The sequence below is a fragment of the Hippocampus zosterae genome, chromosome 7 (assembly GCF_025434085.1).
Source record: "Hippocampus zosterae strain Florida chromosome 7, ASM2543408v3, whole genome shotgun sequence".
Taxonomy (NCBI): Eukaryota; Metazoa; Chordata; class Actinopteri; order Syngnathiformes; family Syngnathidae; genus Hippocampus; species Hippocampus zosterae.
In genome coordinates, this window is record NC_067457.1 from 17,668,104 (window position 1) to 17,695,307 (window position 27,204).

The 27,204-nt window shown below is 54.0% G+C and overlaps 2 protein-coding genes across 7 annotated transcripts; one reads left to right on the forward strand and one right to left on the reverse strand.

Annotated features, from left to right (window-relative positions):
• Window positions 1-692: 692 nt before the first annotated feature.
• On the reverse strand, window positions 693-5,974 carry LOC127604911 (gonadotropin-releasing hormone II receptor-like). Of its 6 annotated transcripts, XM_052072304.1 has the most exons (5): window positions 4,974-5,740; window positions 3,676-4,214; window positions 2,602-2,718; window positions 2,158-2,185; window positions 693-1,980 (listed from the first exon to the last, which is right to left on the reverse strand). In XM_052072304.1, the coding sequence occupies exons 1-5, from the start codon at window positions 5,488-5,490 to the stop codon at window positions 1,562-1,564; spliced, it is 1,620 nt and encodes a 539-aa protein (XP_051928264.1). In that variant the 5' UTR covers window positions 5,491-5,740; the 3' UTR covers window positions 693-1,561. The 6 variants fall into 6 exon arrangements, with proteins under 6 accessions (XP_051928264.1, XP_051928267.1, XP_051928265.1 ...); XM_052072307.1 differs by lacking the exons at window positions 2,602-2,718; window positions 4,974-5,740 and adding an exon at window positions 5,846-5,974 and having other exon boundaries at window positions 2,158-2,359; XM_052072305.1 differs by lacking the exon at window positions 2,602-2,718 and having other exon boundaries at window positions 4,974-5,738.
• Window positions 5,975-6,273: 299 nt separating this feature from the next.
• On the forward strand, window positions 6,274-26,943 carry gatad2b (GATA zinc finger domain containing 2B). Its single transcript, XM_052072302.1, has 11 exons — window positions 6,274-6,461; window positions 17,980-18,363; window positions 18,566-18,695; window positions 18,831-18,962; window positions 19,296-19,424; window positions 19,664-19,822; window positions 20,111-20,519; window positions 20,683-20,885; window positions 21,055-21,162; window positions 22,246-22,444; window positions 22,538-26,943. Exons 1-11 carry the CDS (start codon window positions 6,274-6,276, stop codon window positions 22,672-22,674), a joined length of 2,178 nt encoding a protein of 725 aa, XP_051928262.1. The 3' UTR covers window positions 22,675-26,943.
• The last annotated feature ends 261 nt before the right edge of the window (window positions 26,944-27,204 follow it).

The window sequence follows — 27,204 nt, forward strand, 5'->3', positions numbered from 1 at the left end:
GACATGTTATGTGCGCTTTCTACCACTGGGCGGCAGCAGCGCTTTCAATGAGGAACGAAGAAGACGGCGAAGACTCTCGTCATCCATCGACGGCGGCTGCCGCGGAGTACGGAAATCTGAGCCCAGTCCGGAGAAGCGGCCGAGGCCGCCAGGATTCACTCTGACGACCTCGCGGCTCGTCACCCAAGGACTTGGCGTCAAACGTGCCATACTCGGGCGACGAGGACGCACAAACGTCCTCCGAGCATTGGCGGCGCCATTTTACGGTCACTTCAGTCGATGATCCTCGCGACTAATTGAACGAATTGACTTTTTGACGTCGGAATATGGGTGGCTATTGTTTGATTTGACACGCAATTGTTGGATGATGCTCGTGTTGCTTTAATTCGCTGTGGCTAAGTGTTAAGGAATTATTCCTCTAGAAGTAGTAGTAGAACATTGTTGAGTAATTTCACCTTGCTATGAGAACTATTGATACTAGTCTCTGTCCTGAACATCTGCTCAAGTACTTAAAACAAAGAATGTCGTGTGAAGTTTAGATCCTATTTTCCCTTGAGTGATTAACAGCCCCCAAGTGTCTTCTTCTGGTCTCCCATCCCTGCTGAGCCCCTCAGGGCTGTCAAGTTCCATCATTCACATACTGCGCCTATATAAACGTGTGACTGTATTTTGTTACTTTCATGACATACCAATGAGAACAGACTCGTGTTATTTATTTATTCGAAGGGTCAATGCAGGATTTAACACCATGACCAGAAGTTCCGTGACAGAAAAGTTACAATTTTTCAATACATCGAATACTCAAGTACAACCCACGTGTTCGTCCAGTGTAACACTGACTAGTGACTAACGAGTATCACTTTGCGCATCACACATCATGTTTAAGTTTTGTTTTCTCACAGCCATACGAAGTTATCGAAAGCATGCGAGAAATACTCTGTTGTCTATATTTTGGCAGGAGAAAAAAAGAAAAGCTACACTCATTCAGAGATAATATCGAGTGAGATTCATGTTTTAGTCAGAAAAGTGTGCTTGATGTCGCAGGCGTAAGACCCCGACGACGGTTTGCAAAATGAAGCTTTTCCACCGTTTCTGTGCCAGAAGTGGATGACTTTGTGTACCCAAAGGCTTCCCGGTAATGTTAGGCCTGAGCTTATAAATTACAAATGTGGATCGACGGTGTAAGAGATTTACCCGATTGTTGATTGGCTTTCTGTGCTGACTTCTTTTCTGGTCGGTCGCTACTGGATTTGGTGTTTCGTTTTCTGAGCTGCAGCGTCGTTCGGCCACGTTTTATGTCGAATAGCGTGTTGCTTTGCTTCCAATCGTCCGGCTGGTAACTTGGGTGTCGTTCGGGCGCCATTTCTACTCGGCTCACTCTCTTCTCCAATTAGCTAGCCAAACGCGGTTACCAGATGGGAGAACGTTTCCATCTGCAGTCCGCGTGACGGGTGAGGTGATGTTGAATTGCATCAGGCAAAAAGTATGAAAGCCAGTCTTGAACCCAGAGCCAGCAACCGCAAAGAAAAGAAAAGCCAAACCAAAACGCCCTCTTGTCCTCTCACAGGTTTCCGCTGTGCGGATTGGAGCTCAGGTCCGACTCCATCTCCGCGGCCGCCGCCGTCGCGGCGTTTCGGGCCGCCAGGCCGTCGACGGAGCGTGGCGAGTCCTCGCCGGCGCGTCTGCCGCGGCAGCACGCCATCGCGTCGGCCAGGTCGGCCCGGAAGGAGGTGGTGTAGAAGCCGTAGATGACGGGGTCGCAGCACGTGTTCAGGTTGCCGAAGACAAACAGGACGTGGTGTACGTACTCGGGAGTGTGGCGGATCATGGTGGGTTGGAACCAGTACCAGATCCCCAGAAGGTAGTACGGGGTCCAGCAGATGACGAAGGAACTGACGATGACGATGCTCATCTTGAGGGTCTTCATGCGGGCTCTGGGAATCTGGTCTTTGCCGCTGCGTCGCAGACATCGCTCGCCATCTAAAGACACCCAACGGCTCAGTTCAGAGAAGCGCCATTGGAAGCCCGCTTGCCTAGTGGGGGCGCCGGGCGCGGTCACAGCAGCCTCCCGCGAACAACCAATCGCAGCTCTCCTGCGATTGGTCAAGACCCGAGCCCCGATTTGGGGGGACCGCTTCGTTTCTTTTGTTCACGCACCTTTGCTCTTGCGCATCTGCCCAGTGATCTTGGCGAGGATGCGGCCGTAGCAGAAGGTCATGACAAGCAGAGGGAAGACATAGAGCGTCACAAAGTGAAACATGTTGTACGCCGTCTCCTGCCAGCGGTGCCGGAAACTCCCGTGGCTGGCGCACTGAGTGAAGTCGGCCCCCTCGGCCTTAATGGCCCGAAAGATGAAAAGCTGAGAATGAGGAGAGTGAAAAGGTGAAGCAAGCGTGCGCTCGCGGGTCAACGCGCGGGGGGGTCACGCGGCTTTGCGGCCGCGCTTCGTTTGCACGTCAACAAATGGCGGGACATTTGTCGATCGGCGGCAAACGCCAAAGAGCTTTGAAAGCAAAAGTTCTTTGGGCCGCTTGTGGGGGGGGCACCGACTGCCTTTCGTACGCCGTTTTGACACGACGGCGGAGGTCCTGCGTGTCGTACGGGTTCGAAGCAACCGTGAAGAATCAAAGTCCAACTTGTTGGCAGGGTCGTACGCCGCGGGCCTTTCGGAGCCCCCGCCCATGGGTCAACGCCGGCCAGCCGGAGCGGAGCGACCGACTGAAATATCCAAACAAAAAGGCTTTTTTGGGGAGCGTGCGCTCAATCATAACAAAGCGCCAGCAGAAAACGACGAGAAATGACTTCGCCGATTGCACCGTCGGCGAGCGCGGATGGTGTGTGAATGTCCGGGTGTGGGCGCCCCCCCAAACGGCAGCTCTTTCGTGAACGCGCTCATTGTCTCTGAGTTGACCCTTTTTTTTTTCCCCTCCACCTCCAACCCCCAAAGCGCAGACTCGCACAAACGGGGCCGGCTCCACCCCCTTTTCTACCCGGGAGCTAAACGCCTCGCCCCTTCATATCGGCTTCATGGTGGACGTCTGCGCCACCGGCCAGCCCGCCGGGGTTTGCGGCGGAGGCCGTCGACGCCCAGAGCCAAACGCAAGCGGCTCCCCGTCAGCCCTTCTCTCTTATCGAGGATTGATCACCGCCGCTATTTTTAGCTAGCCTGCGTCACCGGGCTGCAGAGGCAGAGCGTCTGAGCTGCAACCTTGGCGGGGTTGAGTCCCCCCCCCCCCCCCATCTTTTTGTGACCTTGTGATCTTTTGCGCAGGCCAACCTGCTTCTCCGCCATCATGCAACATGAGATGGGGAACCGGGCCCCACGAGGAAATCTCCATCCCAGCTCTGTCGGTCCTCATCAGCTCCACTTGTTAAGTACCGACAGTTTTTCATTCCAGTTGCAAGCAAAAGCTATTCGTGTGAAATTCTTCCTCCTTTTTGCAATGAACCACAAAATCATGCAGCGAGTCAGTCAGGCAAAAGATGGCGATGGTGTGGCTATTTTGTGAGACGGATGGCGCCATTCACCGCCCCCGTCCATGCATTTCGGCGCAAAGACTCTCCGCGCTTTGCTTTTTAGCGACCGCTACATATGGAATCGCGAACGAATGCCGCCGTGCTCTTGCTGAAGTCGACCGGTCCAAATCGCAATAGAAAGCTCAGGTGATACCGTACCTGCGGCGACGCCAGCAACAAGCTGAGCATCCAGGCGACCAGCAGCATGCGTTTGTTCCTCAGGCCGGCGTCCAGAGAATCCAGAGGATGAAGGATGGCACGGTAGCGGTCCAGGCTCACCACAACCAGGATGAAGGCTACCGAGTGCATGGCGAACAGCTTGAGGAAGCACAGCAGCTTGCACAGGACGTCGCCCGCGTACCACTGCACCGTCATATTCCAAACGGCGTCCAGCGGCATCACCACGAACGTCATCAGCAGATCGGCTGAGGCCAAGCTGGCGATGAGGGGACGCAGGTGCGCCGCCAGACGATAACCTCGGCCCCAGCGCACGCTGATCAACACCGACAGGTTGCTGAGAGCGGCAAAAACAAAGAGCGCCAGGGTGGCGGCCACGCGGCAGCGTGCGGCCACGGTGAAGGTCGGCGCCTCCCACTCGGGCGAGGTGGCGTTCGGCGCCGGCGGCAGGGCGGAGCCCTTGAACACAGGACCGGCGGGGGTGGAGAGCCGCAGCGACAGGTTCCCTGGCATCCTGCCGCCTGCATTCAGAACACAGAAAACCACGCCCATTAGAAGGAACCACCCCCCCGTCGGGTTTGAACGCACAATCTCGCCTTCACGAAGACGGCACAACAGTTGGTGTTCGGGACATGAAGTCCACGAATCGGACGGCCTCTTTATTGGTCAGGACGTGTACTTGTGGACGAACGGAAAACCAAATGGACAGATTTGGATTGAGACATTTGGATTGAAATGCGACAACAATAATAAAAGGGGGCCCAGGATCGAGCCTTGAGGGACCCCGCAACAACTGCGGAGCGCTGGATAGACAGAATGATCGCTCACTCGATAGATGGATAGCGACGTACGGTATGAAAGAGACACGTTCTTCTCAGGCATAAACAATGCAGTCAACAAGGTCCATCTTGAGGAAGCAAATTCTCGCAAGCTGGCTGAAAAGACCCCCCCCCCCCACCCCCGTGCCTCAATGAGAAACGGGTGTCGAATTTGTCACGTGGCGTCTATGGGTTTCGGTTGCTCGCTACTAACTGCGGCGCGTGAGCGCCCTCTCCCAGTGAACTGCAAGAATTCCTCATGCGCCAAAGAACCCCCCCCCCCCCCCGACCCCCCTCAGCGTGGTACGTTTTTGGTGCCCTGAAGCAAAACCGGGACCGGCAGCAGAAAGGACACACGCCTTCTCCACCCGAGTCCTCTTAGGAGGAGACCACGCAGTTCAACGCGCCCCCCCGCCCCCATCCCACCAAACGTCGTCATTAAACAGTCGGCAATATTCTCACCTGCAACAATCTGCGGCAAATTGACTGGCGGCGAGCTCAAGTCCAAAACGACGGCAATCGTGTTGCCGGCAGGAGCTGTCCGACGTGCTGAAGCATCACTTGCTCTCTGCCCGCCTCGCGGTTTCGAACCACCTCGTAAATCGTTGCTCGCCCCCCCCAGGTCGGTTGTTTTTTTTTTCTCCTCTTTTGCTAGAACCACCTCTGTGGTCATTAAGCCCGCCTTGAGGCACGCGTTCTGCCCCTTCCAGGCGAGATCAGCCAGCGCGAAAGAGGAGCTCGCATCTCTTCCGATTGGAGAAGTGGGCTGCGTGACGTGGCAACTGCTGCAGTCTGAGCGTGCGACACGGGGAACATGCACTGGGAAATTTCCAGGAATGCGACGGGCCGTTCTTGGAAAACAGTAGACCGCGTCCAAAATCACGTCGCCGGTCATGCATCCATCCATCCGTCTATTTTTTTTCATCCGCTTTGCCGCGGGAGGTTTCGCGGGCGTGCCGGAGCCTATCCCGGCCGTCATTGGGCACACCCCGAACCGGTCGCCAGCCAATCGAACCTGGGATCGGCTCCGTCACCCTCCTGTGGAGAAGGGATTAGAAAATGGGTGGCTGGATGAAGTTTAATAATAGGTGGAGAGCCCAGTTTGGCTGGCAACCGATTCAGGGTGTCCCGCGCCTACTGCCCGGAGACAGCTGGGATAGGCTCCAGCACCCCCCGCGACCCTAGTGAGGATCAAGCGGTTCGGAAGATGAATGAATGAATGAACTGGTGGAGATTTTTCTTCGCAAACGTCATGGCGATAACATGGATTTGCATCAAATTTTGTGGGTCGAAGCTAAAGTAAAAAAACTGAAGGATCATCCCGCCAAGCTCACCCGACCACAAAACGACCGAAGCGCATCGTTTCGTATTGATGCGACCCTCGGAGTGACTGTACGTTCCGTGAAGGACAACGTCCATTTGAAAGTCGTTGAAAAAGTGTCCGCGTGGACATTGTACGGCCCGGGGGGCGGGGGCCGGGGGGCAAAACTACAGGGTCGATTGCCATTCAAATTCTCCGATAGTTGAGTGCGACTGTCGTTGTCGTCCGCTCGGGGTCGCCCTCCTCATATAAACGGCGTTCCCTTTGTTGCAGGGCAAGTCAAGTTTCTTCCCTCCGCGGGGCAGGTAATGCGGATTTAATTCCCCCGTCACGAGGGCCACGTATTCGCAGGTCGTTGATCGCCGAGACAGACCAACGTGAGACTGCCGTGGCGTGACGTCACTCCGCCAATAAGTTGATGAGAAATAATTCACGATTCCGATGTGCAAAGTAGGTCAGGGAGTCCACGGGCGTCGAGCTTCCACGTGCGTTCTGTCGGCAACGATAGAGGCGTGTAAAATAAAATGGTCCTTCGCGCTGTATTTTATGGATGGAATAGTGATGAATTTAACGTTAATGAAGGGATGCGACCATAATCCCTCGGAAGACGCAAATGTCAATGCTAAGTGGTGAGTCTGATGCTTTGTGGACGACGACGTCCATTTCGTATTCAAATGAACTAACTTTAGCAAAGGATACCACTCGGTGCGCGTCACAGGTCGACTTGCTGTTCACGCACTTGTACCGACCACTGAGTGGTGCGTGACACTGTTGGGGGGGGGGGTGCTCGACATTCATTTGGATCGAGAGACGGCGCCTGCATCCGCGTGAGCCTGATGCCCTTTCTTTTCGGACATTGGCATGCACGCACGTTCCTCGGGGAAAATAAATCAAAAGAATAGGTCGGCAAATAAAGCTCGCTGTCAAAAGTCAACGGGTTTCAATTCCGAGAGCGAAATTGCAGAAAATGTCGACAATGAAAAGTACGTCCCGTCATTCGCTTGAAATGAACATGGCTCTTTTCGGGTCAAACGCAGACAACAACATTGCTATCGATCAATCAGCGGATTCGCTGTCTCCGCCGCGGAAATCGATAGCCAATCAGATATCCGGAAGGCGCCAGCGACACGCGCCAGGCAACCAATCGGCCCTCGACCGCAGTCGGCCCGACCAGTCAGGCGGCTGCCCGGGCCGCGAGGGGCGTGCGGCGCCGACCAATGAACTGTCTCTCGGGAGAGACGGAGGGGGCGATCGTCTGCGAGGCCCAATCATCGGCTCAGTGCCGCCTGCCGGTGCCGGGGACTGGTGGTGAGTGTACGCAGTAGCGCGTCTGGTCGGGACTGCGAACCCGGAGACGGTGCACACCGAGGCGAAAGCGAGACGCAGGTGAGACCGAGGAGGCGAGCGCGGCCCGGGATCCGAGCGGGAGACGTTTTGAAATGACAACGGCGGAATTCGGCGTGTGGCGGCGAGGGGGCTTGTTGTTATGTGGTCGTGATCCGGGTGCTTACGCTGATAGACAATAGAGCGGCTTTGCTCTGCTTTGCTTCGCTCAGCTCTCCTTTTGCTATGCTATGCTACGCTATGCTATGCTTTGCTATGCCATTAATTGATGCGGCTTGACACTGACGTGCGGCGGCCGTCGTCTCGAATGGTTTATGTCCACTCAAATGTCTCCTTTATCACCTTAAACTTTGCTCGCGGATGCTTGCGTTTTAACCAAAATGCGGTGTTTTACAACGAGATGTTGATCGCTTTGTGATGGAAACGGAATGCCTCCAGTCCTCTTCATTGTTTGATGCCGAGTCTCTCGGGGTTAGCCGGAGCCCGCGAATACTTTTTCATGCTCGTTTCAAGAGCAGCGGGATGAGATGAGGCGTTAGAATGCTTTTATGGAGGCCAAGCAGCTTGAAGTGTGTGTGGATTAAAGGCGCTGGGGAGGAGGCCGGCGGCTGCTGATGGCTCTCAGCAATTAGGGAGGGGGGGAGTGAGGAGGGGGGAAGAAAAATACGAAATGTATCAGCCATTTACGCGCAGGCTCAACTGGGTCCATACGCACCTAAATGGCTGCCTGGCGCCTGACAGCGTCACCAAGCTCTCACCGGAAGAGGCCAAGCGATGAATGATTCGGGCCGAGGGGCCGATTTGTTCCCGGAGTGGCGGATAAACTAAGCTCGATGTGGCGTTAGGGAGCAAAAGGGAATCGATATTAAATGTAGTCTGCCCATTATTGTGCACTTGAACGCACGCGGCTTCTCGCTTTCACCTCGGCTGCTGCGCGCCGGACACGTCGCTGCCTTCCCCATCTCCGAGACCGCTTGGGTCAACTTTGCAACTTGATTTTTTTTTTCGGGCGAAAACGGAGCCCCCGGCTTGGGCCCACGGGGCGTCAGCAGTGTTCCTTTGTATCGCAAAGCGAAGAGTTTGGCCAAGAAAACCCGAGTCGACGTCGACGAGGCGATTGGCGTTGCTTTGTCACAGTGTTTTTGCGAAAGAGCCCGCTATCATTTCCGACCGGCCGCTCGCCTTCACCGATTGTCACTTCCTTATCAATATGAAGCGGTCCAGAAATAGAAGCTACCAGAACTTGAGCAGCTCGCTCCCTTTTGCTCTCGATTGTGAATGAGTGGTTTCCGCCTGTTGGAGGGACTGAATGAACTGGAGTATTCTCAATGATGGAGTCTGATTTTCCCTTTTCCCAGCTGCCCCCCCCCCCCCCCCCCCACCGGGGCATGCCTGGTTTTTGCACTATTGAAATAATTTTGTGATCTGGTCAACAATACCGTCGAAGAAATTGGCACCCGTTTTGTGAATTTCGATTTCAAAACACCTGAGGGAATTGTGTGTGTGTGTGGGGGGGGGGCAGTTCCAGGGACAAACTGTTCGCGCCATTATCATAACCTGCTCGGGTCATGTTTTAAATGACACTTTCACAAGTGTGACAACAAGTCAGCCGTTTTCGATTGGAGCGCTCCACCCGCTGTTGAAGTCATCCCCCCCACCCCATTCACTATTTTGAAATGTATCTAGTTGAATTGATCAATCATCATGGATGATTTTTATTGATTTATTTGACCTCACCGCACACATTTCTTCGTGCATTTCTCTGCAGCGGTCGTTCGCCATCAATGTCGCAGTCCGCGCTTGACCGTCTCTCACGCGACACGCTTGAGCCGGACAGTTTTTTTTCTTTCTTTCTTTGCTTAGCTTGCGTGACGACTTCTCGTCACGCGTTCCTCCTCTCCGAAACAGCCTCTCTTGAGAATCGCTCCATCATTTGGAATAATTCTCCAAATCAGGATGTCGACTTCACTTGCGAGCTCCGCATCACGCGTGTTTTCACACCGCGTGATGTCACCGCATCAAATGCCCCAGTTTCCTAATTGTACGGTCGTTTGTGTGCATCGGAGCGCCGTAATGAGCATGTTTATTTCTTCAAGCGTGGGAAACATCTCGAGGTGGCCGATCGAAGGTGCAGATGCTTTTTCATCGGCGGCGTGGTCGAAGCGTCCGTCACCGAAATGGAACTGGTCGAGTTGAGCAAACGTGTTGCTCGCTTCTCGTTGTTGCAAAGTCTGCCTTTGTCGCTCGAGGGTTGAGGGGGAAACCCGGTGAATTTTCCATCACGTGATGAGAGTTCGCCCAATATCAAGCGTGGTCGCTCGTTTTTGTTTGGAATAGAAGAGCATTGTGAAATGAGTCACCCTGCGCTCTATTTGCTCGTCAAGAAGTGATAAACCACAGCAGAGTTTTTGTGCGAGCGAGACAAAATGTACTTGACCTTTGGAGATCATTCAGGTTGCGCAAAAGATCTTGAGGTGTCCTTGGCCTTCTTCCCCCAAACTAATCCTTGTTGGATTAGTTTTTCCAGTCGGCGCATTTGAACAAGCCGCGTTATGCCCACACACACACACACTTCCGTCCTCGTCTTCTCTGTAGGTGACAAAATCGTAACCTTCCGCCATGTTTTTGGAGCGCTGCGGACGCTCTATTGTTCTGCATTTTTAGCGTCAACAAATCAAATGGCAAGAGCCAGAAGTTACTCATTTCCTTACGCTGTGCGTGCGCCTTTTCAATCCCTTTTTTATTTTGGTGCTCAGTATGGAAGTATTCTTCTCGGTTGTCGTTTTGTTCATGGATCCCTGTTCAGCCCGCTCGTGTATTTTTCAAAGCGTTTCGGAAATTGTCCGGGCAGTGGCGTGGCGACTGCAGGCAATGAAATGACCCGATGTTCTCCGTCGAAGTTGTGTGTCGATGCGTGAGGTCGGCTGTCCTCGGGGTCACCTCTGACCGCCAGGTGGCGCCATCCGGGTCCTTGGTATCAGCCACTTGACTCGCCAAGATGTCAAGATGCGCCAAACTGACCATCGGGTGCATTTTTTGTCTGCCTCTCGATCGCTTTGGTTCAGGCAGCGTCCCGGTGGCCGCGAGGGCGTCCCCCGGGCGTCCCGTAGAGCTATCGCGGGTCTGTTTGGAAGGGATCCCGCTTTTCAGAACCGCATATAGCCTTTTTTTTAAAATTTCTTGACGCCCTTGCTACTATTTTGAGCCTTTTCACCACATGTAAGAAAATCTTTCCGCGTGTCTAAAATCACCTTTTGTGAAAACGGCGAGCAATTCAGACAGATGAATGCTGGTCATTTGGAGACACGGATATGGGGAATCTGATGGGTATGCCTCCTGGACCCCCCCCCCCCCCCCCTCTCTCTCTCACTGCTAGGACCTTTCACTCAGCATTGATGAACCTCCCCAAGTGCCCCCCTCCCATGCTGCATCGCAATGTGTTTTGATTCCAGAAGCGACTGTACGCCGTGTTGAGTGACCCGAAAGCTGCATTCAAGCTCCTCATTAGCAACGGAAAAGGGCAATCCCCGTTCCTGGGCGCTAATCATTTGCTACGATGTCAACGGACGAGCGCATAGCAATCCAGCAATCCGTCGGTGCACATTCCAACCGTGGCAAAATGACAAGTGCTTCTTTTTTTAAATTTTTAGTTGTACTGGTTGAAATGGATCAGCGGGCGGGCGGCGGCAGCAGCAACGTGAGCTATGACTAATCCGCTCGGTGAATAAGCAGAGAGCAGATCATTGCGGCGTTGCCGTGCAGCATTTCGCCAGGTACCGCGCAAGGTCAACTCGTATCAATGAAATCCTCCCCCAGAGCGGAAGACATCGGCACAGGCGTGACTCCGAGGTTTTTGTTTTTTTTTGGGGTGTTCTTGTCGGTTTTTACAGGTCTTGAAATGTAAGACTCGCCATATTGCTCCAAATGATTTCCATCTCATCAGGATTGTTCGATTTGCGTTGGCATCCTCACGGAATAGTCAACACCGCTGATGTTTGTTTGTTTTTTTTTTTTTCCCCCAAACTGATGAGTCACAAACGCAGGTCGAAAAGCAAGAAAATTATGTAATGCGCATGTCAGATGCATGACTCAGAAACTCAGCAGAACTGCGAAGGGAATCGTGTTGAGGCCGCCATTCTCCTTCCAAATTGCCACTTTGTCCTCGATGTTTTAGCCTCGACCCAAAACGACAAAACTGATGCGCTCTGATCCAAATTGGCCAAGCCCGGAGTTGCAAACGTGGATCATTTTCAACTTGACAAAATCTTTCCACGACCTTTCAAGTCTATTTTGGGGGAAGGGGGGGGGGCAGCGGGGTAGAAACATTTGCCCTCCAAATACTCATTTTCAGAAGATCGAGGTTATCTGAGGGGACTCCTGGTCCAGTTTGGCCTTTTTAAAAAAAAAAAAAATTGCGCGTCGGGCGCAGCGCTTTTGTCATCGAAATGGGCGCACGCCTTCCTCGCTATGCCTGATTTTGCCGCCGCTCGTATGTTTTTGAGACGATATGAAAAATAATGTTTCAATCACGTACAGCTTTGCGTTGTGCCGCTCCCAAGTGGAAACGGATCAATGTCGCTTCTTGCAAAAGTTTTGAAATGATTGAACTCGGCTTCTTCTTCTTTTTTTTTTTTTTGCCATCCCCAAAATTCGGCATCCTCGCAGGGGGGGGGGTGTAGACTTTTCCTCGATGGACTCGTCCTTAGGGACGAAAAGTCACTTTTTCTCGCCTCCCTTTTAACGTGCGCTCCCGAAGCTCCGGCGTGTCCCGCGGTTAATCCGCCCATTGTCTGGTTGCTATTTTTTGCTGGCCAATCCACAGAAATGTGAACCTGTGGCCAACTTGTCAACACGCGAGAGCAGCGACTATCGGAAGTGCGCGAGAGAGGCATCGGGACATCTTTCTCTCTCTCTGCGGGATATGGAGAGTCCTGTCGGCCACCGCGTTGGGCCCTATTTTCAGATATCCCCGCTACCTCAGAGTGCCTCGCTCTGACTAAATGTCTCATGTTCCCGCCGCTTCCTTTTTTTTTTTTTCTTCCCCCCCTCCCCCTCTCATTTGGCTGGCGAAACAGTGAATGCCCCACCCTGCGGTCTGAAGTTCTGCTCTCCCTCCTCTGTCAAGATGCCAGCTCTTCAAGGAAGAGATTTTCCCCTCTTTCTGCTCTGAAAACACAGGGCCGCCGCTCCTCCCCCTCTGCCCCCCCCCCCCCCCCCCCTTCTCCGTGTGACGACCTGACCACTAACAGCTACGTATTAAGAGATGATTCCATACCCTGAGGTTGCAAACCGGCTTCAACTGGTTCAGTGCGTTTTGACTGCGCTGTCTGTCTCTAGGCAAAAACAAATAAATTGCCCCCCCCCCCCCAAAAAAAAATGGCATGACGTGTACCTTCCCCCTCGCCCTCCGCCCTTAAAGCAACACAATACTGTGGCCGCACATACCTCTCTCGTCTGACGATGACCATGCGTACTCTTTGGCTGTTGTTCGCGGAGGTTAGATTCGTCAAAGGTAGCGCGAGTCTTGCCGATGTGGCTCGGGGGGGGGGGGCAATGGAGGCTTTGGCTCCACACGTTGACTGACTTTGGCCCTGTTGTGTTTTTCTTTGTTTCCACTTCAATGTTGTAAACGATACGGAGCGCAGAAAGCGACGCGCTGAGTTGCATAATCAATTCCTAGGAACGCCGGTGCTCCTTAGCAGACTATTTTTGGATTGCGCTGGCTCCATTGTCACTTTTTTGGGGGGGGTCTGACTCGTGGTGATGTCTCGCTTCGATTTGATTTGGAATCGGACCCAGACCCAACAACGGCCGTTGAGCTGTCATTGCTGGTCGTGCGCTAGCCAAAGATGGAGAAGCTGCTTCTGTGGCATGGCCCCATTTGCTGTTTTCACCTTTTTGGTACAAATCGGAAATGGATGACTAGGGTTCGACTTTGCCTTGCTCAAGGGCGCCTCGACGGCAGTATTCAGGACACCCGATTTATCTCCGTGTGATGGGCAAAATATTAGAAACACTTCCCGGTAGGCGCCGCATTGCCACGACAGAGTAAAACTGATCATCGGGTTGAAGCTTTCTTTGTTTTGAAGCCTTCATCAATACTTCCCGGTGAGGTGTCGGGTGGGGGGGAAAGCTTCAGAATCGGGCGCCCCCGACCCGGTCAAGGCTGCGCTGCAAATACCGCCGCTGCTGAAGCAATGTGTCCCATGTGTGCGGCAGCATGGAAGCCCCCCCACTACATTCAAAAGAAGGATTAAGGAGGCGCTGAGACGGGGACGAGGGGGGCCGACATGCTCCCGCACACCCGGGACGGCGTGCGGGGGACTCGGGCGTAGGCCCGTGCGGGCCGTGGAGCCCGATTTCAAAATAAGAGCCGCTATTTAACCGCATAAACCGAGCTTGGCGTGGCGCTTTCTTTTGGGTCCGCAGCGAATGAATAATTCAAGCGGCTCGCCGTTTTGTCACTCGATCCGTTTTTTGAGTCGACGCCGAACGACAAAAGAGGGAGACGCGGCAAATTAGCCCGGCGAGATCAAAACGCATTTGACTGGAAGCGTCCGAATGGCGAGAGCGCCATCGAAATGGCCATCAGATTAGCGGCTGCAACTAATTGATTCGTCGACTGAACGATTTTAGCCGCGTCGGATTGCGACGCGGTATGAAGAACCTCTGCCGTGTGTCGCTATGAGATAAATCCCAGACGCTCGCCTTCTTTCACTTCCTCTGCTCTTTGTCTCCAACTTCACCATCACCCCTCCTCCTTCCCTCCCCTCCTTTCGCCCCCCCCCCATCATCACCCTCACATGCATGCACGCCCCCACCCCTCAGGCGACAGCAGAGCAGGAATTGATTAGTGGCACCGCTTAAAAATAGACGACTCGTTGTCATAGCAACGCCCACAATGAGCTGTTGTCTAGTTAAATAAAGAGCATCGTTGTGTCTGAGCAGTAGGTGGAAGGTGTGTGTGTGTGTGTGTGTGTGCATGCATGCGCTTTGCATTCTGTATATCCACGGATGGCAGGTGAAGGCGGAGGTAATTATCTCGCGGCGGTTGTGCTGAGGTATGGCGCCAAGTCTCTGACGGCTTTGGGCAACGGCAAAACACTTCTCAGCACTCATTGGCTCCCAAATCCGCATCCCGATATCGTCGACTCCGAGCTGCGTCGCGCCAAGTCCGTCGCAGCCCCCCTTGTTGCTATGGCCGCCGTTGCGATCGGCCTCATTAGTGTCAAGGACTAGTCGGACGCAGCCCGGATGGTCCAGGTATTTGCCGCCGGAGAGACGCTTTTCCGGACCCTCGACCGGCGGGCTGGATTGTCAAACAGAGCAACTCAAGTCTGATTGACTTTGAGTTGCTCTGAGGACTCCTCGTTAGACGAGGCGAACCCTCACGATAACCCGTCACGAGAGACTCGGACACACGTGGAGGGTGGCCACTATCGCACGTGCCAGCAAGCGTCCGGCACGCCGGCCCCCCCTCTCAAGGCTTTGTCACGGAAATCCCTCCACTTTGTGAGATGGAGGGTTGCTCCGAGTTTTTGGGGGTGGCCAGCGGGCCCTCTCTCATGTCATCGATTGTGCGAGAATCCTTTGGAAATCCTCCCCGGCGAAACACCGTTTGGGACTCTACGCGGCCTTCTCATCTCCTCGTTGGTGGACATGGACGCCGGCGTTCCATCTTGAGCGCGACGATTGACTAAAAGACGGAAAATCAACAAGCCCCCACTTTGAACTAACTCCTTCCGACGCAATGGTGACTCGGGTTGTTTCGACCGTCACCTCAGAATGCCTTTATTGTGTGTGCCTCGGGATCAGACAAAAAAAAAAAGAAAAGCCCCCACACCGAGACACATCGTCTTAAGTCGTACATCTGATGTTCTGATGATGGGTTCTTTTTTCCCCCTTCAATGCGCAAATTGTTTGCACAGAATAAGACGTTGTTGAGCATGTGCACACCATTTTGCGGCTCACCCGACGTGACCCAAGCGCCACGGAAAGCTCTGCGCCGCCGCGCTCCAACGTGACCTACATGCCGGCGGGCAGAGCGCAGAATGTGGCTTCCGCCCGCGCCGATGCGACGCCGACTTCAGCGGAGCATCTTGGATTGGATTTTACCGCGGCGGCCATCTTGTGCGTGCCGGCGCCGTCAAACGTTTGGCTCTTGGCTCGCGATTTCTGGCCGGCGGCCACGGTCGCTCGCTTTTCAAGTCGGACGCCGCCGTGCTCGCGTGCGCGGTGACTTGATTGACTCTTTATTTGATTTTTTTTTTTGGGGGGGGGGCTGTGCACTTTTTCACCTTGCAGCAGTTGCGAGTGCACTTCGTGGCTCTTTAGCAAAGAGTTTGTGAGAAGAGGCCTTGATGATGCAACCGTCATCATCGGAACTCTTCTCCAATATATGAAGGAAACATGAAGGAACGTTGTTGTCCCCCCCCTTTTTTTTTTCTTTGTGTCGCTAATTTTTAATCGAGCAGAGTTGTGTTGCAATGTCTTTCTCACAACAGCTCGGGATCGTAATGCAAAGTTTTATCTTTGCGTTGGCCAAAGAACGGTTGTTGGCCGCGGAGGGGGCAGGGGGGGTCGATGACGTGAGAGGACAACGTTCACGATGGTCAAAAATGGTCGGGATGCCGGATCGGGAGTTCCGCTTGAAAGTTTTTATCTTTGGTGAGTGGAGTCGGATACGTGCGGCCTCCTAAATGAGAAGCGGATGAAGCGGGCCGTATAAAAAGCGCAGCAAAGCGCCCCCCCGCCGATGGCGTAGGATAAAGCGGCGATGGAGTTGGCGGCGAGGCGGAGGGCCTACCGGGAGCATCGCAGTTGCGTCAGCCAAATAAATTTGTCCCGATGCAGAGCGCGTGCGTGAAATGAGCAGCGGATTCCACATCGTCGCCGCAAATGGCCCGATTCCCAATCGGGCCTGGCGCGCCTTCCGAGGTGCGGAGGAACGGTGGGGGCCACCGTTGCCATTTGTGTACAGGAAGGTCCGAGGAAGGGCCCTCGGTTCACACGTTGTGCAAGATGGCATTCGGGATGGGGGGATGGGGGGGGGGTCGGATTAAGATTCTGCCCTCCTTGTCTCCTCCCCCGGCGCGCGCACGCGCAAAGCCAGGCGAGGACAACGCAGGGGGGAAAAGAAAGCGGCTCCACGGCTCTTTTCTGATGATTTGTAAGAACCCCCCCTCTCCCCTCCCCCCTCCCTCTCCCTCTCCCACAACGGTGTGTGTCACGCATGCACGCGTGCGCATGTCGACACGCACTCAACCGCTTGCTTCCGCTCGGGCCCGCGCGACGCGAGCGACCGAAGCCCCCGAGCCCCCCCCCCCGCCCCCCCCCCCTCCCAGCTCCACGTCAGGGGGGCCCCCCTAAGTAAGCACGTGTTTATTTTTACAGTCGAAGCCAGGCAGCGGAAAAGACGAGCGGTTTGAGGAATTGGGGGAGGGGAGCGGAGGGGGGGGGGCTTTCTTTGTGGTACTCTGCAGCTGGAGCGCAAGGAGGGCTCCCCAAACGGCGGCGCTGCGCCGATGATGTCTGGAGTCTCGCCGCGTCGTTTCTCTTTGCCTTTGACCACCGTGACCTTCTCGCAGGGACGGACTCCATTTTCAAGATGGAGAAGTCTCCCCGTGCCACCCCTGGACCTGTGATTTATGAAAAGATGAAAAGTGGCGCCATGTCTACGACCCCCCCCCCCGCTCCCCCCTCCCCCTCCTATTTTTCCTCCTCACTTTTCTCTCCTGTTTCTTTATTGCGCTGGGCCTGGCACGATGCCCAAAGCCAAGAGGGGTGGGGTGAGAGGATGGCGGTGGGAGGGATTTATGAGATGGGATTGGGCGGGGCCGAGCACAAACGGGGGCGGGTGGAGTCCCGGCTCGTGTAGCAGCTGACCGAAACAGTCATGATATTATGTAAAGGCAGTCGGTGGCGATGGGCGCCGGGGGGGGGATGGCGGTGCCAGCTCCTGACGTGCGCCGCAAGGTCGCCCCTGATTGGCTCTGTGGCACCGTTTTCACTGCCCCCCCCCACCCCCTCCCTCGTGTGTTTCTCTCGCAAGCAAATGGAGGCGACCACTCGGCTCCCGTCGCTGCATCACAAATTCATTAGTGACAAAGTAGTAACAGGGAAGGCTTTGTTGTGTCATCACCCCTCCCCCTCACACAAACCCCCGTCGTGTTTTAGGGGATCAGGCTGATGTGCGAAGGAGGAACCGACAAGAGCCGTCGCACGTGGAAGGAACGTGCGCCGTCAATCAAAGCTCCTCCTTTCATGACGGAGGCGACATTTTGGCTTTGGGGCTTGCTAAATGTCGGGGGTCAGTCCCAATTTTTTAGTTTTTTTGTTTGAGTTCTCGCATTGGCCTGGATTGAACTTGTTTCCGGTATGATTTGAGGCCTTCTTAAATCGACCGATGCGGGATCGCGCCGGCCGCCGCGCCGTGTTTTGTGCACATGGAAGGGTGTTTTCCCTCGCCGCGGAAATCCCGATATTCATCGCCGTCGAGTTGAGAGTTCCCGGTTATTATTAGCATTTAGCTCTATTTAAGCCACTTCTGTCTGAACGATCTCCGTTGCCCTGATTTTCTTTTTTTTTTTTCTTCAATATTGCAAATAGAACGCTACACGTCAGTCACGGTTTGGCGCTCGTTTTCCCCGAGTCGGCCGTTGACAAAAATGAGTCATCTCTCCGCTGTTCAAACAGGCGGCTAATGACAGCCTGCGCCAGGGGAACGTCGCCCACGTCGGTGTTTCGGCGGCCGCCGCTCGACGTCCTTTTCCAACATTCCCCTTGCGTCTTTTTTTCCTCCAGGATGGAGCAGATGTCCGAGGAGGCGCTAAGGTTGAACTTGTTGAAGCGAGGCCTGGAGTCGCCCAACGAGCGCGAGGAGGCCTTGGCCAAGCGCCTGAAAATGGAGGGCCACGAGGCCATGGAGCGCCTCAAGATGTTGGCGCTGCTCAAACGCAAAGATCTGGCCGCCCTGGACGTCGCCGGGCCCCTGGGCGGCGACGGCAAGGGCCCCGGTCCCGGCCCCGGCGCCAGCGCCAGCGCGCTCCACCATCAAAGCCTCATGGGCGCCGCCTATGAGGAGAAGCTGAATGGGACTCTGAGACTCGGGGGGCACGGCGGCCCCAGTAAGAACGGCAAGGAGAACGTCCTGGACGAGCCGGTGGACATGAGCGCCGGACGCAGATGGTGAGCTTCTCGTTGGAATGGACGGCAAAGCTCTCCCTCTCTTTGATTTTTATTTTTATTTTTAAACAGTCGCAGCACAGCGCTCTATCAGCAAGAAATAAGAAAAATGATTCCATAAAAAGCACTCGGCCGTCAAGCGATAAAGCAAAGTTTTCCTCGAATGTCACTCGTCACTTTGTCTTTGGATTCCCCCGTCATTCAGTGAGGCAGACCGCGAGAGACGAACCCCATCCCCGGACGTCATCATCCTGTCGGACAACGAGGCATCCAGTCCCCGAGCGACACCTCGCCCCGAAGAGCGCCGGAACCATGCCAACCTGGACATGTTCAAGGTATTCTGCCGCTGCATCCGTCGATGGTCCGCATGGCGCTCGACGTCGTAAATCGGGCGCGGTTTTGGGGAAAAGACACGAGCGCTTTGTGTCCACCGTACCAAATGATGGACATGTGGTGTGCGCGGGTTGCAGGGCAAGACCGGAGAGGAAAGGCAGCAGATGATCAAAGCTCTGCGCGAGGAGCTGCGTTTGGAGGAGGCTCGCCTGGTGCTGCTCAAGAAGCTCCGACAGAGTCAAATGCAGAAGGAGAACGTGGTGCAGAAGGTCAGTCGCTTTTGGGGGGGGGCGGGGCTCAGAATCCAGAAAAATACAATCCTCTTCCCAAATTAGCCGATTGGCTTTTGAATGCGTAGTGTTTGGCGAGTCACTGAAAAAAAAGCTTATATTCTCTTCTTCTGGTGCTCTTTCTATCACGCCACAAGATGTCGCCAAATCCCCGGGCAATCGGAAGCTTTTTTTATATCTGAACGGTGTAAATGGTTGTTTCTCTCTCTCTCTCTCTCTCTCTCTCCCCCAACCCTACCCCTCTCCCCCAATTGATTGACTGATTGAATGCGACTGAAGAGGTTTCAACATCATGACAACGTCTGCTTGCAGGTATCGGTGGTCCAGAATGCCGCCTCTTCCGGGCAGCCGCCCTCCATGCACAGCTCCTCTGGACTGGGGAAGCTTCCGGTCCGGTCGGGCGTGCACAACCCAGAGCCGCAGAATCTGCGGACGGCACAGGTTAGCGTTTCCCAACCGAAATGCCCCGCAAATGTTTGTCGGGGCAGAAATTTGACCCTTGACCTGGATAGATTTAAATGAGTGAAAGGCCATCTCGTGACGAAGATTCAAATATTTGGACTCCAGTGAAAAGTCCAAATATGAACTAATCACTGCTTTGATTTTATGAGCACTTGATTCACTTGGATTAACCCCCCCGCCCCCTCCCCACACTTTTTTTTCTCCCTCTCCTTCCGCAGGGTCACACAGTCATCAGGTCAGGAGCCAACGCCAGCCTGCCACCCATGCTCATGTCCCAGCGGGTGATTGCGCCCAATCCCGCCACATTGCAAGGACAGCGGCTCTCCAAACCTGGGATGGGTCGCTCCAGCATGGGCAACGCCGTAAGCTACCAGCAGGTAACGCAAACGCGGAAAACAAAAGCGACGTCTCTTCAAGCGTAGTCCCAGTAAGGAACGAACCCGGCAATCGGGCTCCATTTGAGTCAATTGTCACTTTCGACACTGTCAAAGCAAAACTTTTCTTTGGTTGGGTGCGCGGTAAATGAGTGCAATTATCCAGCCATTGTATTCCGCTAATCGTTTTCTGATTCGCATGCAGATGTGTCACAAGTACTCGCGCTACGTACTGAAGTGCAAGTACAGATTGGAAAAAGCACTGAGGTCAATGTTTGTGTTTTTGCACAGGCCAGCCAGCAGGTGGCAGCATCGCAGCGATCAGGCTCCAGCGCCATGTACATGAACCTTGCCCACATGCAAGCTGCGGCGGCGGCGGCGGCTGGGGCAGGCGGCGGCGGCGGCGGAGGAGGCGGAGGAGGAGGCGGGATGGCGGGCGGCCTGGGCGCAGCCTCGGCCGTCAGCCCGTCCAATCTGTCCGCCTCTGCCAGCGGAGGGGTGAATTCCATCGCCGACCAGGCCAGCAGCCAGGCCGCTGCCAAGCTGGCCCTGAGGAAGCAGCTGGAGAAAACGCTGCTGGAGATCCCCCCGCCCAAGCCCCCCGCCCCGCTCCTCCACTTCCTGCCGTCGGCCGCCAACAGCGAGTTCATCTACATGGTGGGCCTGGAGGAGGTCGTGCAGAGCGTGCTCGACAGTCAGGGTAAGCGTCAATTCTCATCCGCCGGGCAATTCCTCGGGGCGCCACAGGCGGTGCTCTCGTTCCATTTATTATCGTTAGAAGCGAAGCGACGGGATTGGACGGGTATCGGGAGCCAGTCCTCAAGCGGGCCTTTTTGTACCCTCCTCTCCACTTTGCTCGGCAGGAAAACTGCGGGGCACGCTCTCCCGCACGGAGCCCTTCTTCTGTGCCCAATGCAGAACGGATTTCACCCCCCACTGGAAGCAGGAGAAGAGCGGGCGCATCCTGTGCGAGCAGTGCATGATGTCCAATCAGAAAAAGGCTCTCAAGGCGGAGCACACCAACAGGCTGAAGAACGCTTTCGTCAAGGCTCTACAACAGGAGCAGGTCAGCATCCGAGCGGTTGCGCAAGACTCTGGGGGGGGTTACGCCGACGTAGCGCGTCGCGATAAAACGAATAGAACAGTTTGGCGCTTCGGCGGAACTGTGACTCGTTTGAGCCGCCGGTCTGGGCGTGGCCAATTAAAAAAAAAAAACATGTCCGCTTCAATTTCAGGAGATCGAACAGAGGCTGCAGCAGGCGGCCCTTTCGCCTGGCTCCGCCCCCAGCGGCCCCAACGCCTCCAAGACTGACTCGCTGATCCGACACCACGCTCTGCGCCAGGTACGCGGCCTCCGAATACCCACGCGCAGGCTTTCGTCGTGTTCCGGTCCGCAGACCCGAGACACCGGGGGTCGGGTCTGCGGGGGGGGGGGGCTCAGGGAGGTACGTTGGGACCAGGCCATGCCAACAAATGACAAAAGTGCTTGACTTGAGCCCGCCACCTGAGATGAAAGAAGCCGAATTTGACGGTGGCACCGATTTGCCAGCCCAGTTTTGAATGAGGGTCCATCCGGTTTCAGAGTCCCACATTGGAGAACGTTGGCCCAAGAGAAGGAGCCCGGGGGGGGTGGGGGGGGGTAGCCAAGGGCTGCCGGGACCAAACGCCGTCGCCTCGATCTCCTTTTCATTTCATTTTCATTGAAATCCAAGAAACTGGCTAACTTCCAGGTCTTGATTTCCTCCGGACGGGATCAGAATATGCGAGTGTCGTTGAGCTCCTCGGGACTCCTTCATGAAGCAATTTTGCACCACAACTTCCCCCTTTCAAGGCAAAAACGTTCATTTTGTCATCTGTGTCAGTTGGGCGTGCGAGCGAAGGCGCAGAACAAGCTTTGCTCGTCAAAGCGTGTGACGCGGCAGTGCAGCGGGCCGGTTTACTCCGGTTTGCACTCACCTGAGCGAGTTGAGTCTGGTGTCAGTCGGCTGACAGTCGGCGTAACTCTCAGGACGCGGGGGCGGGCGCTCGAATCCGCCTCCAACTCAATCGAGCGAGTTGGAGTGCTCTTTTTCCGCTGGTGTTTGTCACGGTAAAAGCCCGGGGCCACAAAGTGGGGGCAGGGGGGGGCAGTCCTCTTGTCGCTACGCACTAGAGCCACTTCAGCTTCTGATCGCGCTCGTTTGGCTGTCATTTGACAATAAAGTTGTATTCAATTCAGTTCAATTTCCAGTGTCGTCATCGGGTTTGGTCCGCTTCGAGCTCACCTGGGGGTGGGGGTGGGGGGGGGGGGGTCGTGTTGTGTCGCAACACGGCTCGCCGGTCACGTCGAGACTCGAGACAGTTGGTCCTTTTGAGCCCTTTGAACTGAGCCGGCCGGTTTGGCGTGCCCCCCCCCCCCCCCCCCCCCCGCTTGTTTCCCCACTCAGGCGCCTCAACCCCAGGCTTCTCTGCAGAGAGGGCTGTCCAATTCGGCGCGGGGTGTCCTGTCTAACTTTGCCCAGGCCTCTCAGCTGTCGGTGGCCAGCAGCCTCATGGGCATGGGCGGCGCCAAGCACTGCGGCGGCGGCAACGGCGGCGGCGGCAGACTGCAGCACGACAGCCGTCGGCAGATTTACAACATCCCAGGTACCTTCTCGTTGTAGTTTTCGCTTCTTTTCTTATTTCGTGATTTAAAAAAAAAAAATTCTCTTTGTCCGTTTGTCCGCCTCCTCGCCGCAGGGTTAAACATCGCCTACCTGAACCCGGCGGCGGTGGGCGCCCACAAGAGCTCCAGCCTCGCCGACCGGCAGCGAGAGTACCTGTTGGACATGATCCCCCCCCGATCCATATCGCAGTCCATCAGCGGACAGAAATGAGCGGCCAGGCGCCCGTCCGTCCGCAGACGCCCAGGCCCCCCCGTCGTACGACGCCACACCCAAGCACTCCGCCATCAGCCAATGTGTCCCCCCCCCCACGCCCCCTCTTTGCCCCCGCCCCCATCATCGCATGCAGTGCCTGTCCTTGTGCCTACCTTCAACTGACCCATTCAGAGCTCGCGCCAAGACAACAAAATGTGAACCCGTCTCAAATGGAAGGAACATGCTTCCCATTCCCCTTGAAATGCAAGTCCCGGGCTTTGGGGGGGGGGGGGGGGGGACTCGGTTACAATGACTTCTTATCCTTTTTTTTTTTTTATGTTTCTTCGCCACCATCCCTTCATCGAAGGAAGTGACGATGAAATCATCGGAGGGTCACGTTTGACTTTTTCATTGGGGAGGGGGGGGTGGCTCCTCTCCTCTATAAAGCGTTGCTCGTAACAGACGATCACCAGGGTGCGTTCTGGTGACTATGCGAGCGTTGAGCTCGGGAGCAAATGCTTTCACTTTCAAAATGGCGAGCGACCGCTCGGGACGGGGAATGCGGAGTTCGCCGCCGTTCGGTTTTGGTCTTCAAAAGAAAAAGCCGGAGCGGCCGGCGGATGGAAAAGCCAATCCCTCGGCGCTCGAGGCCTTTTCCCTTTTGGCCGTCGCGCCGGTCAAGCGACGCTGCTTTGCTCCCTTCCCGGGTGGGCGGCCGCCCCCCCCCCCCTCCTCGGGATTGCGGACGCTTCAGGAGAGAGAGAGAGAGGGTTCCGTGACTCCGCCCCCTCAACGCAGGCCGCGTCCGGAAGGAGGTCGGCCGCAGCGGATTTGATTACCCCCCCCCCCCCCCCCCGCTTCCAGCGCCTTTTGATTATGCATCGACTTGAATCCTCCCCAGCTGGTCTTCGGCATCACGTGGTCTTTGGACGTGAACAAGGACGCCACTCTTGAAGGTGGAAGCACATTTTCTCTGCACCCCAACTTACAAACCTTGAATTCTGGATTTTCGTTAAGCTTTGGGATTCTATTTTCCGATGCTTCGGCCCCCATCAGTCCCAGACCTGCCCCCCCCCTCCTTTTTTTATTTTTTTATTTTTATTTTTTTTGATGCGGCGTCTCCTCTTGAAACGTTGGCAGACCTGAGAGGTATTTGCCTTCGGGAGACGATAATAATCAACCAAGTTAAAGATGGAAAAAAAAATCTATATCTGTCTCTCTATCTCTGTATGGATTATGTATAGATAGCTTGCTTCAGAGGGAGGAAACAAAGGATGTGGATTATATCTTTTGCGGGAGAGACACGGATCAATCATTATTGTGTGCATGTCGTGCGCACAAGTTGCCTCACTCCAGAGGAGCACTTTGCATATTTCCAATTGGAAAAAAAAAAAGGTTTTTTTTTGTTTTATTTGTTTGTTTGTTTGTTTTTATAAAACGAAGAAAAAAAAATAAAAAATGGAAACGAATGTTACAATTAAGATTTTCTTACGGTCCGGAAGCCGGCTTTGAGAGTTTTACGGCTGACTTGTTTGGCGGTGTTGCTCCGGGAAAGCTTGGAGCTCGAGCGGCTGGCGCTGCGTTGGAGTCGGCCTGCGAGGACGCCACGTAGGGCCGAGCATCGCAACACGCACCCAAACGTTCTCCGTCCGAGTCCAAACTTGGGGTTGAGTAAGGCTGGCTGATGAGGTCACCACGCCCAGTGGTTTAGGGGCGTGGCGACAGCGCTCCGCCGTCGCCGAGCTGCCTTTCCTGTGACTTTGCCGCTCAGTTGTTGTAGGCGAGGTCAAAGGTCAAACTTTCAAAGGGAACCAAATGATTGTTTTTTTTGTTTTTTTTTCAAAGAACGCAACCTGCAGCACTTAGTTTTGCTCCAAAGTCACGTGGCCACCTTGGATTTTGAACCAGCAAATCGCAGCCGAGTGCCGAGCGAAATAGGCAAACGACACTTTCCAATTATGGTTCCCAAGAACAAATGTCAGCAGCCTTGCGAGCCGCTTGGTTTGAGCAAGCAACTCGTAGCCGCTCGTCGTTTCCGCTCACTCAATAGTCGGCAATAGCTTTTTTTTTCTTTTTTCCTCCTTCAAGCTAAATTGGAAGACGACAAGCCACGGCACATTTCGTTTGTAACGAGCACGTGACCCGTGTGCTGGTGAAAACTAGCGGCCGAAGCTAAGCTAAGCTAACAACCATTCATCAACTTTAATGTCACCCTCTTTTGTGCATTTGTATTATTTGGGGGGTGTGGTGGGGGGGGGGCGAGATTGGAATGCGGGTGAGGAAGATGACGAAGAAGATGACGCTTGAACAATCCAGACCGTGACTGGGTCACAACAGTCGAGTGAGAGCAAAAAGTCTTTGGCCAAGGCTCTGAAACTACCTAAAAGAAAAAGATGTACACTAAAGTTTACATTTGGACCAGGTCCATTTTCATGTCGTCAACGAAAACAAATCACATTTCCTTTTACCCAAGCAGTTTTCCGCTTAGATGTTCATGATTTTTTTTAATACCACCAGCCTTTTGCTTTTAAAATTAATGTCATGCATCTTTTTTTTTTTTTTTGCTGCCAATCTTTAAAAAAAAAAACTCCCCCCCCCCCAAAAAAAACTCGTGTCTCTCTCGCGATTTCTCCGTTTGCTTCCACCCCTTTGTCATTTGGCTCCAGATTACTTGGAATGCCCCCCCCCTGCTCCCCCAGAAAAGTCTTCATTATTTCTGCCGACTGAATTCTTCTTCTGAGTTATCTTTCATTTGTATTGCCGTTGATAAAAAAAAGACAAATGTATCGACTATGAGATAAATGACACGATATTTGCTAGGTTTCAAGTAATAATGACTTATTGTACAGAAACATTTTCCTCCCTTGTACTGAAAAAAAAATTAAATGGTTGTATATTGTGTAGAAAAGCAAACAAAAAGCCATGAATATTGTGAAGCTTGTCATTTCGTTTTGTGACCACTGTGTATTATTGTGTAACAAATGTGCAAAATGTTGGGGATTTTTTTTTCCTCGCTATTTTTCCCTCTGCTTCTTAAAACAAACTCCCCGGATGCATTGAATTATGTTTGTTTGTTTTTTTAAATTTTTTGGTTTGTTTTTAACTCCGCTTAACAGGAAAGCGCACACCGTTTTTACGCGGGTGTTTTGTTTCCTTCTTCGGGTAGCAAGACGATAATCCGAAGACGTTTGTTTCATCCGAAACTGCTCGCGATTGGCCCGATTGCTCTCTGCTCGCGCAATCGGGCCAACTGCTCGGTGAGCTGCACATGCTGGCAAAACGTGGCGCCAAGAGCGCTTAAGTGGGCTCCCGTTTTCCCGGGACGCCTTCTCTCCGCCGGTTTGCTGTCGAAAAAGACGCATGCCGAGTCACGCGGCTTCGGGGAAGCGTTTGTCGCCATCGGGAATTGAGGACAGAGATCTGTTGTTGCCTTTCGGATTTTAAAAAAAAAAAAGCCCCCACGCGCACAAAACAGCCATTTCCTCAGAAAAAAAAGGCGTCAAGATTTGTTTTGTCGGAAATGTACCAAAGCAGCCCCCGCTGGCTTCAAATACTTTTGCTGAAGCTGGGAAAAAAAAAACACATCACAGTTGGGTCGATGCAACGTTTTTAACCTCGCTTTTGGGGCGCTTTAACCCATAAAGTCGGGTTCTATTTTTCGGATTTTCGAGTGAACAGTCGAGTCCACCCCCCCCTCCCCCCACCACAAAAAAAAATGGGCTTATTTTTGACCCAAGCGCTTTGCGGATGTAAGAAACGGCGTTTGGCGGCCAAGAGAAGTTTGCGCGAGAGCCGAGCATGCCCGGAGGCCGCTCGATTGGACTTGGCCCGGAAGCGGTCGCTGCGACCACGCTGGCAAAGGCACATTCGCTTTCCGCGGCATTGCCATCGCTCGCGGTTGCAAACATTTGCCCTGCAAAGTCCATTTGAATTCACTTCCAAGTACAGTATTTGTATCTTCATCTTTTGTCGTGCTGTAAAACGTTCTGGGGAGGCGAGACGCAAACGATGAGAGGAAGCGGAGGTTAATCTACGTCCCTTTTTTATTTTAGGGGGGCGGGCGGGGGGGGGGTGTTTGTTTGCTTACATCAATCCTGACCTTTTGCACATACTTGATATTTAATGGTCTTCAAGAAAAAAAGTCAACGAAAAATAATGCTGTTTGAATACTGCCAGTTGATTGACAATTATGCATCGATCGAAAAAATAAGCTAATTTTGGAGGAAATAACTTTGTAATATTTATCTTGCAAGCTGTTTAATAAAGGTTGAAACAATTTGCTTCCAAGTGTGACTTCCCAGTGCCGTTGGCACAAACGTTGCTTTCATGGATGCTTTCACTACTATTCGGCGAACTTGATCTTGTCCGGATCACCGTCCGGGCCATCCGTCGGCGATCGTCCTCCGTGACGCTCGGCGATCGTCCTCCGTGATGCTCGGCGATCGTCCTCCGTGACGGTCGACGATCGTCCTCCGCGACGGTTGAATGCAAGCGACGACTACAAACGGAGCCGGTCGTGATGGGCTTCGAACCCGCGCGACGAGTTTC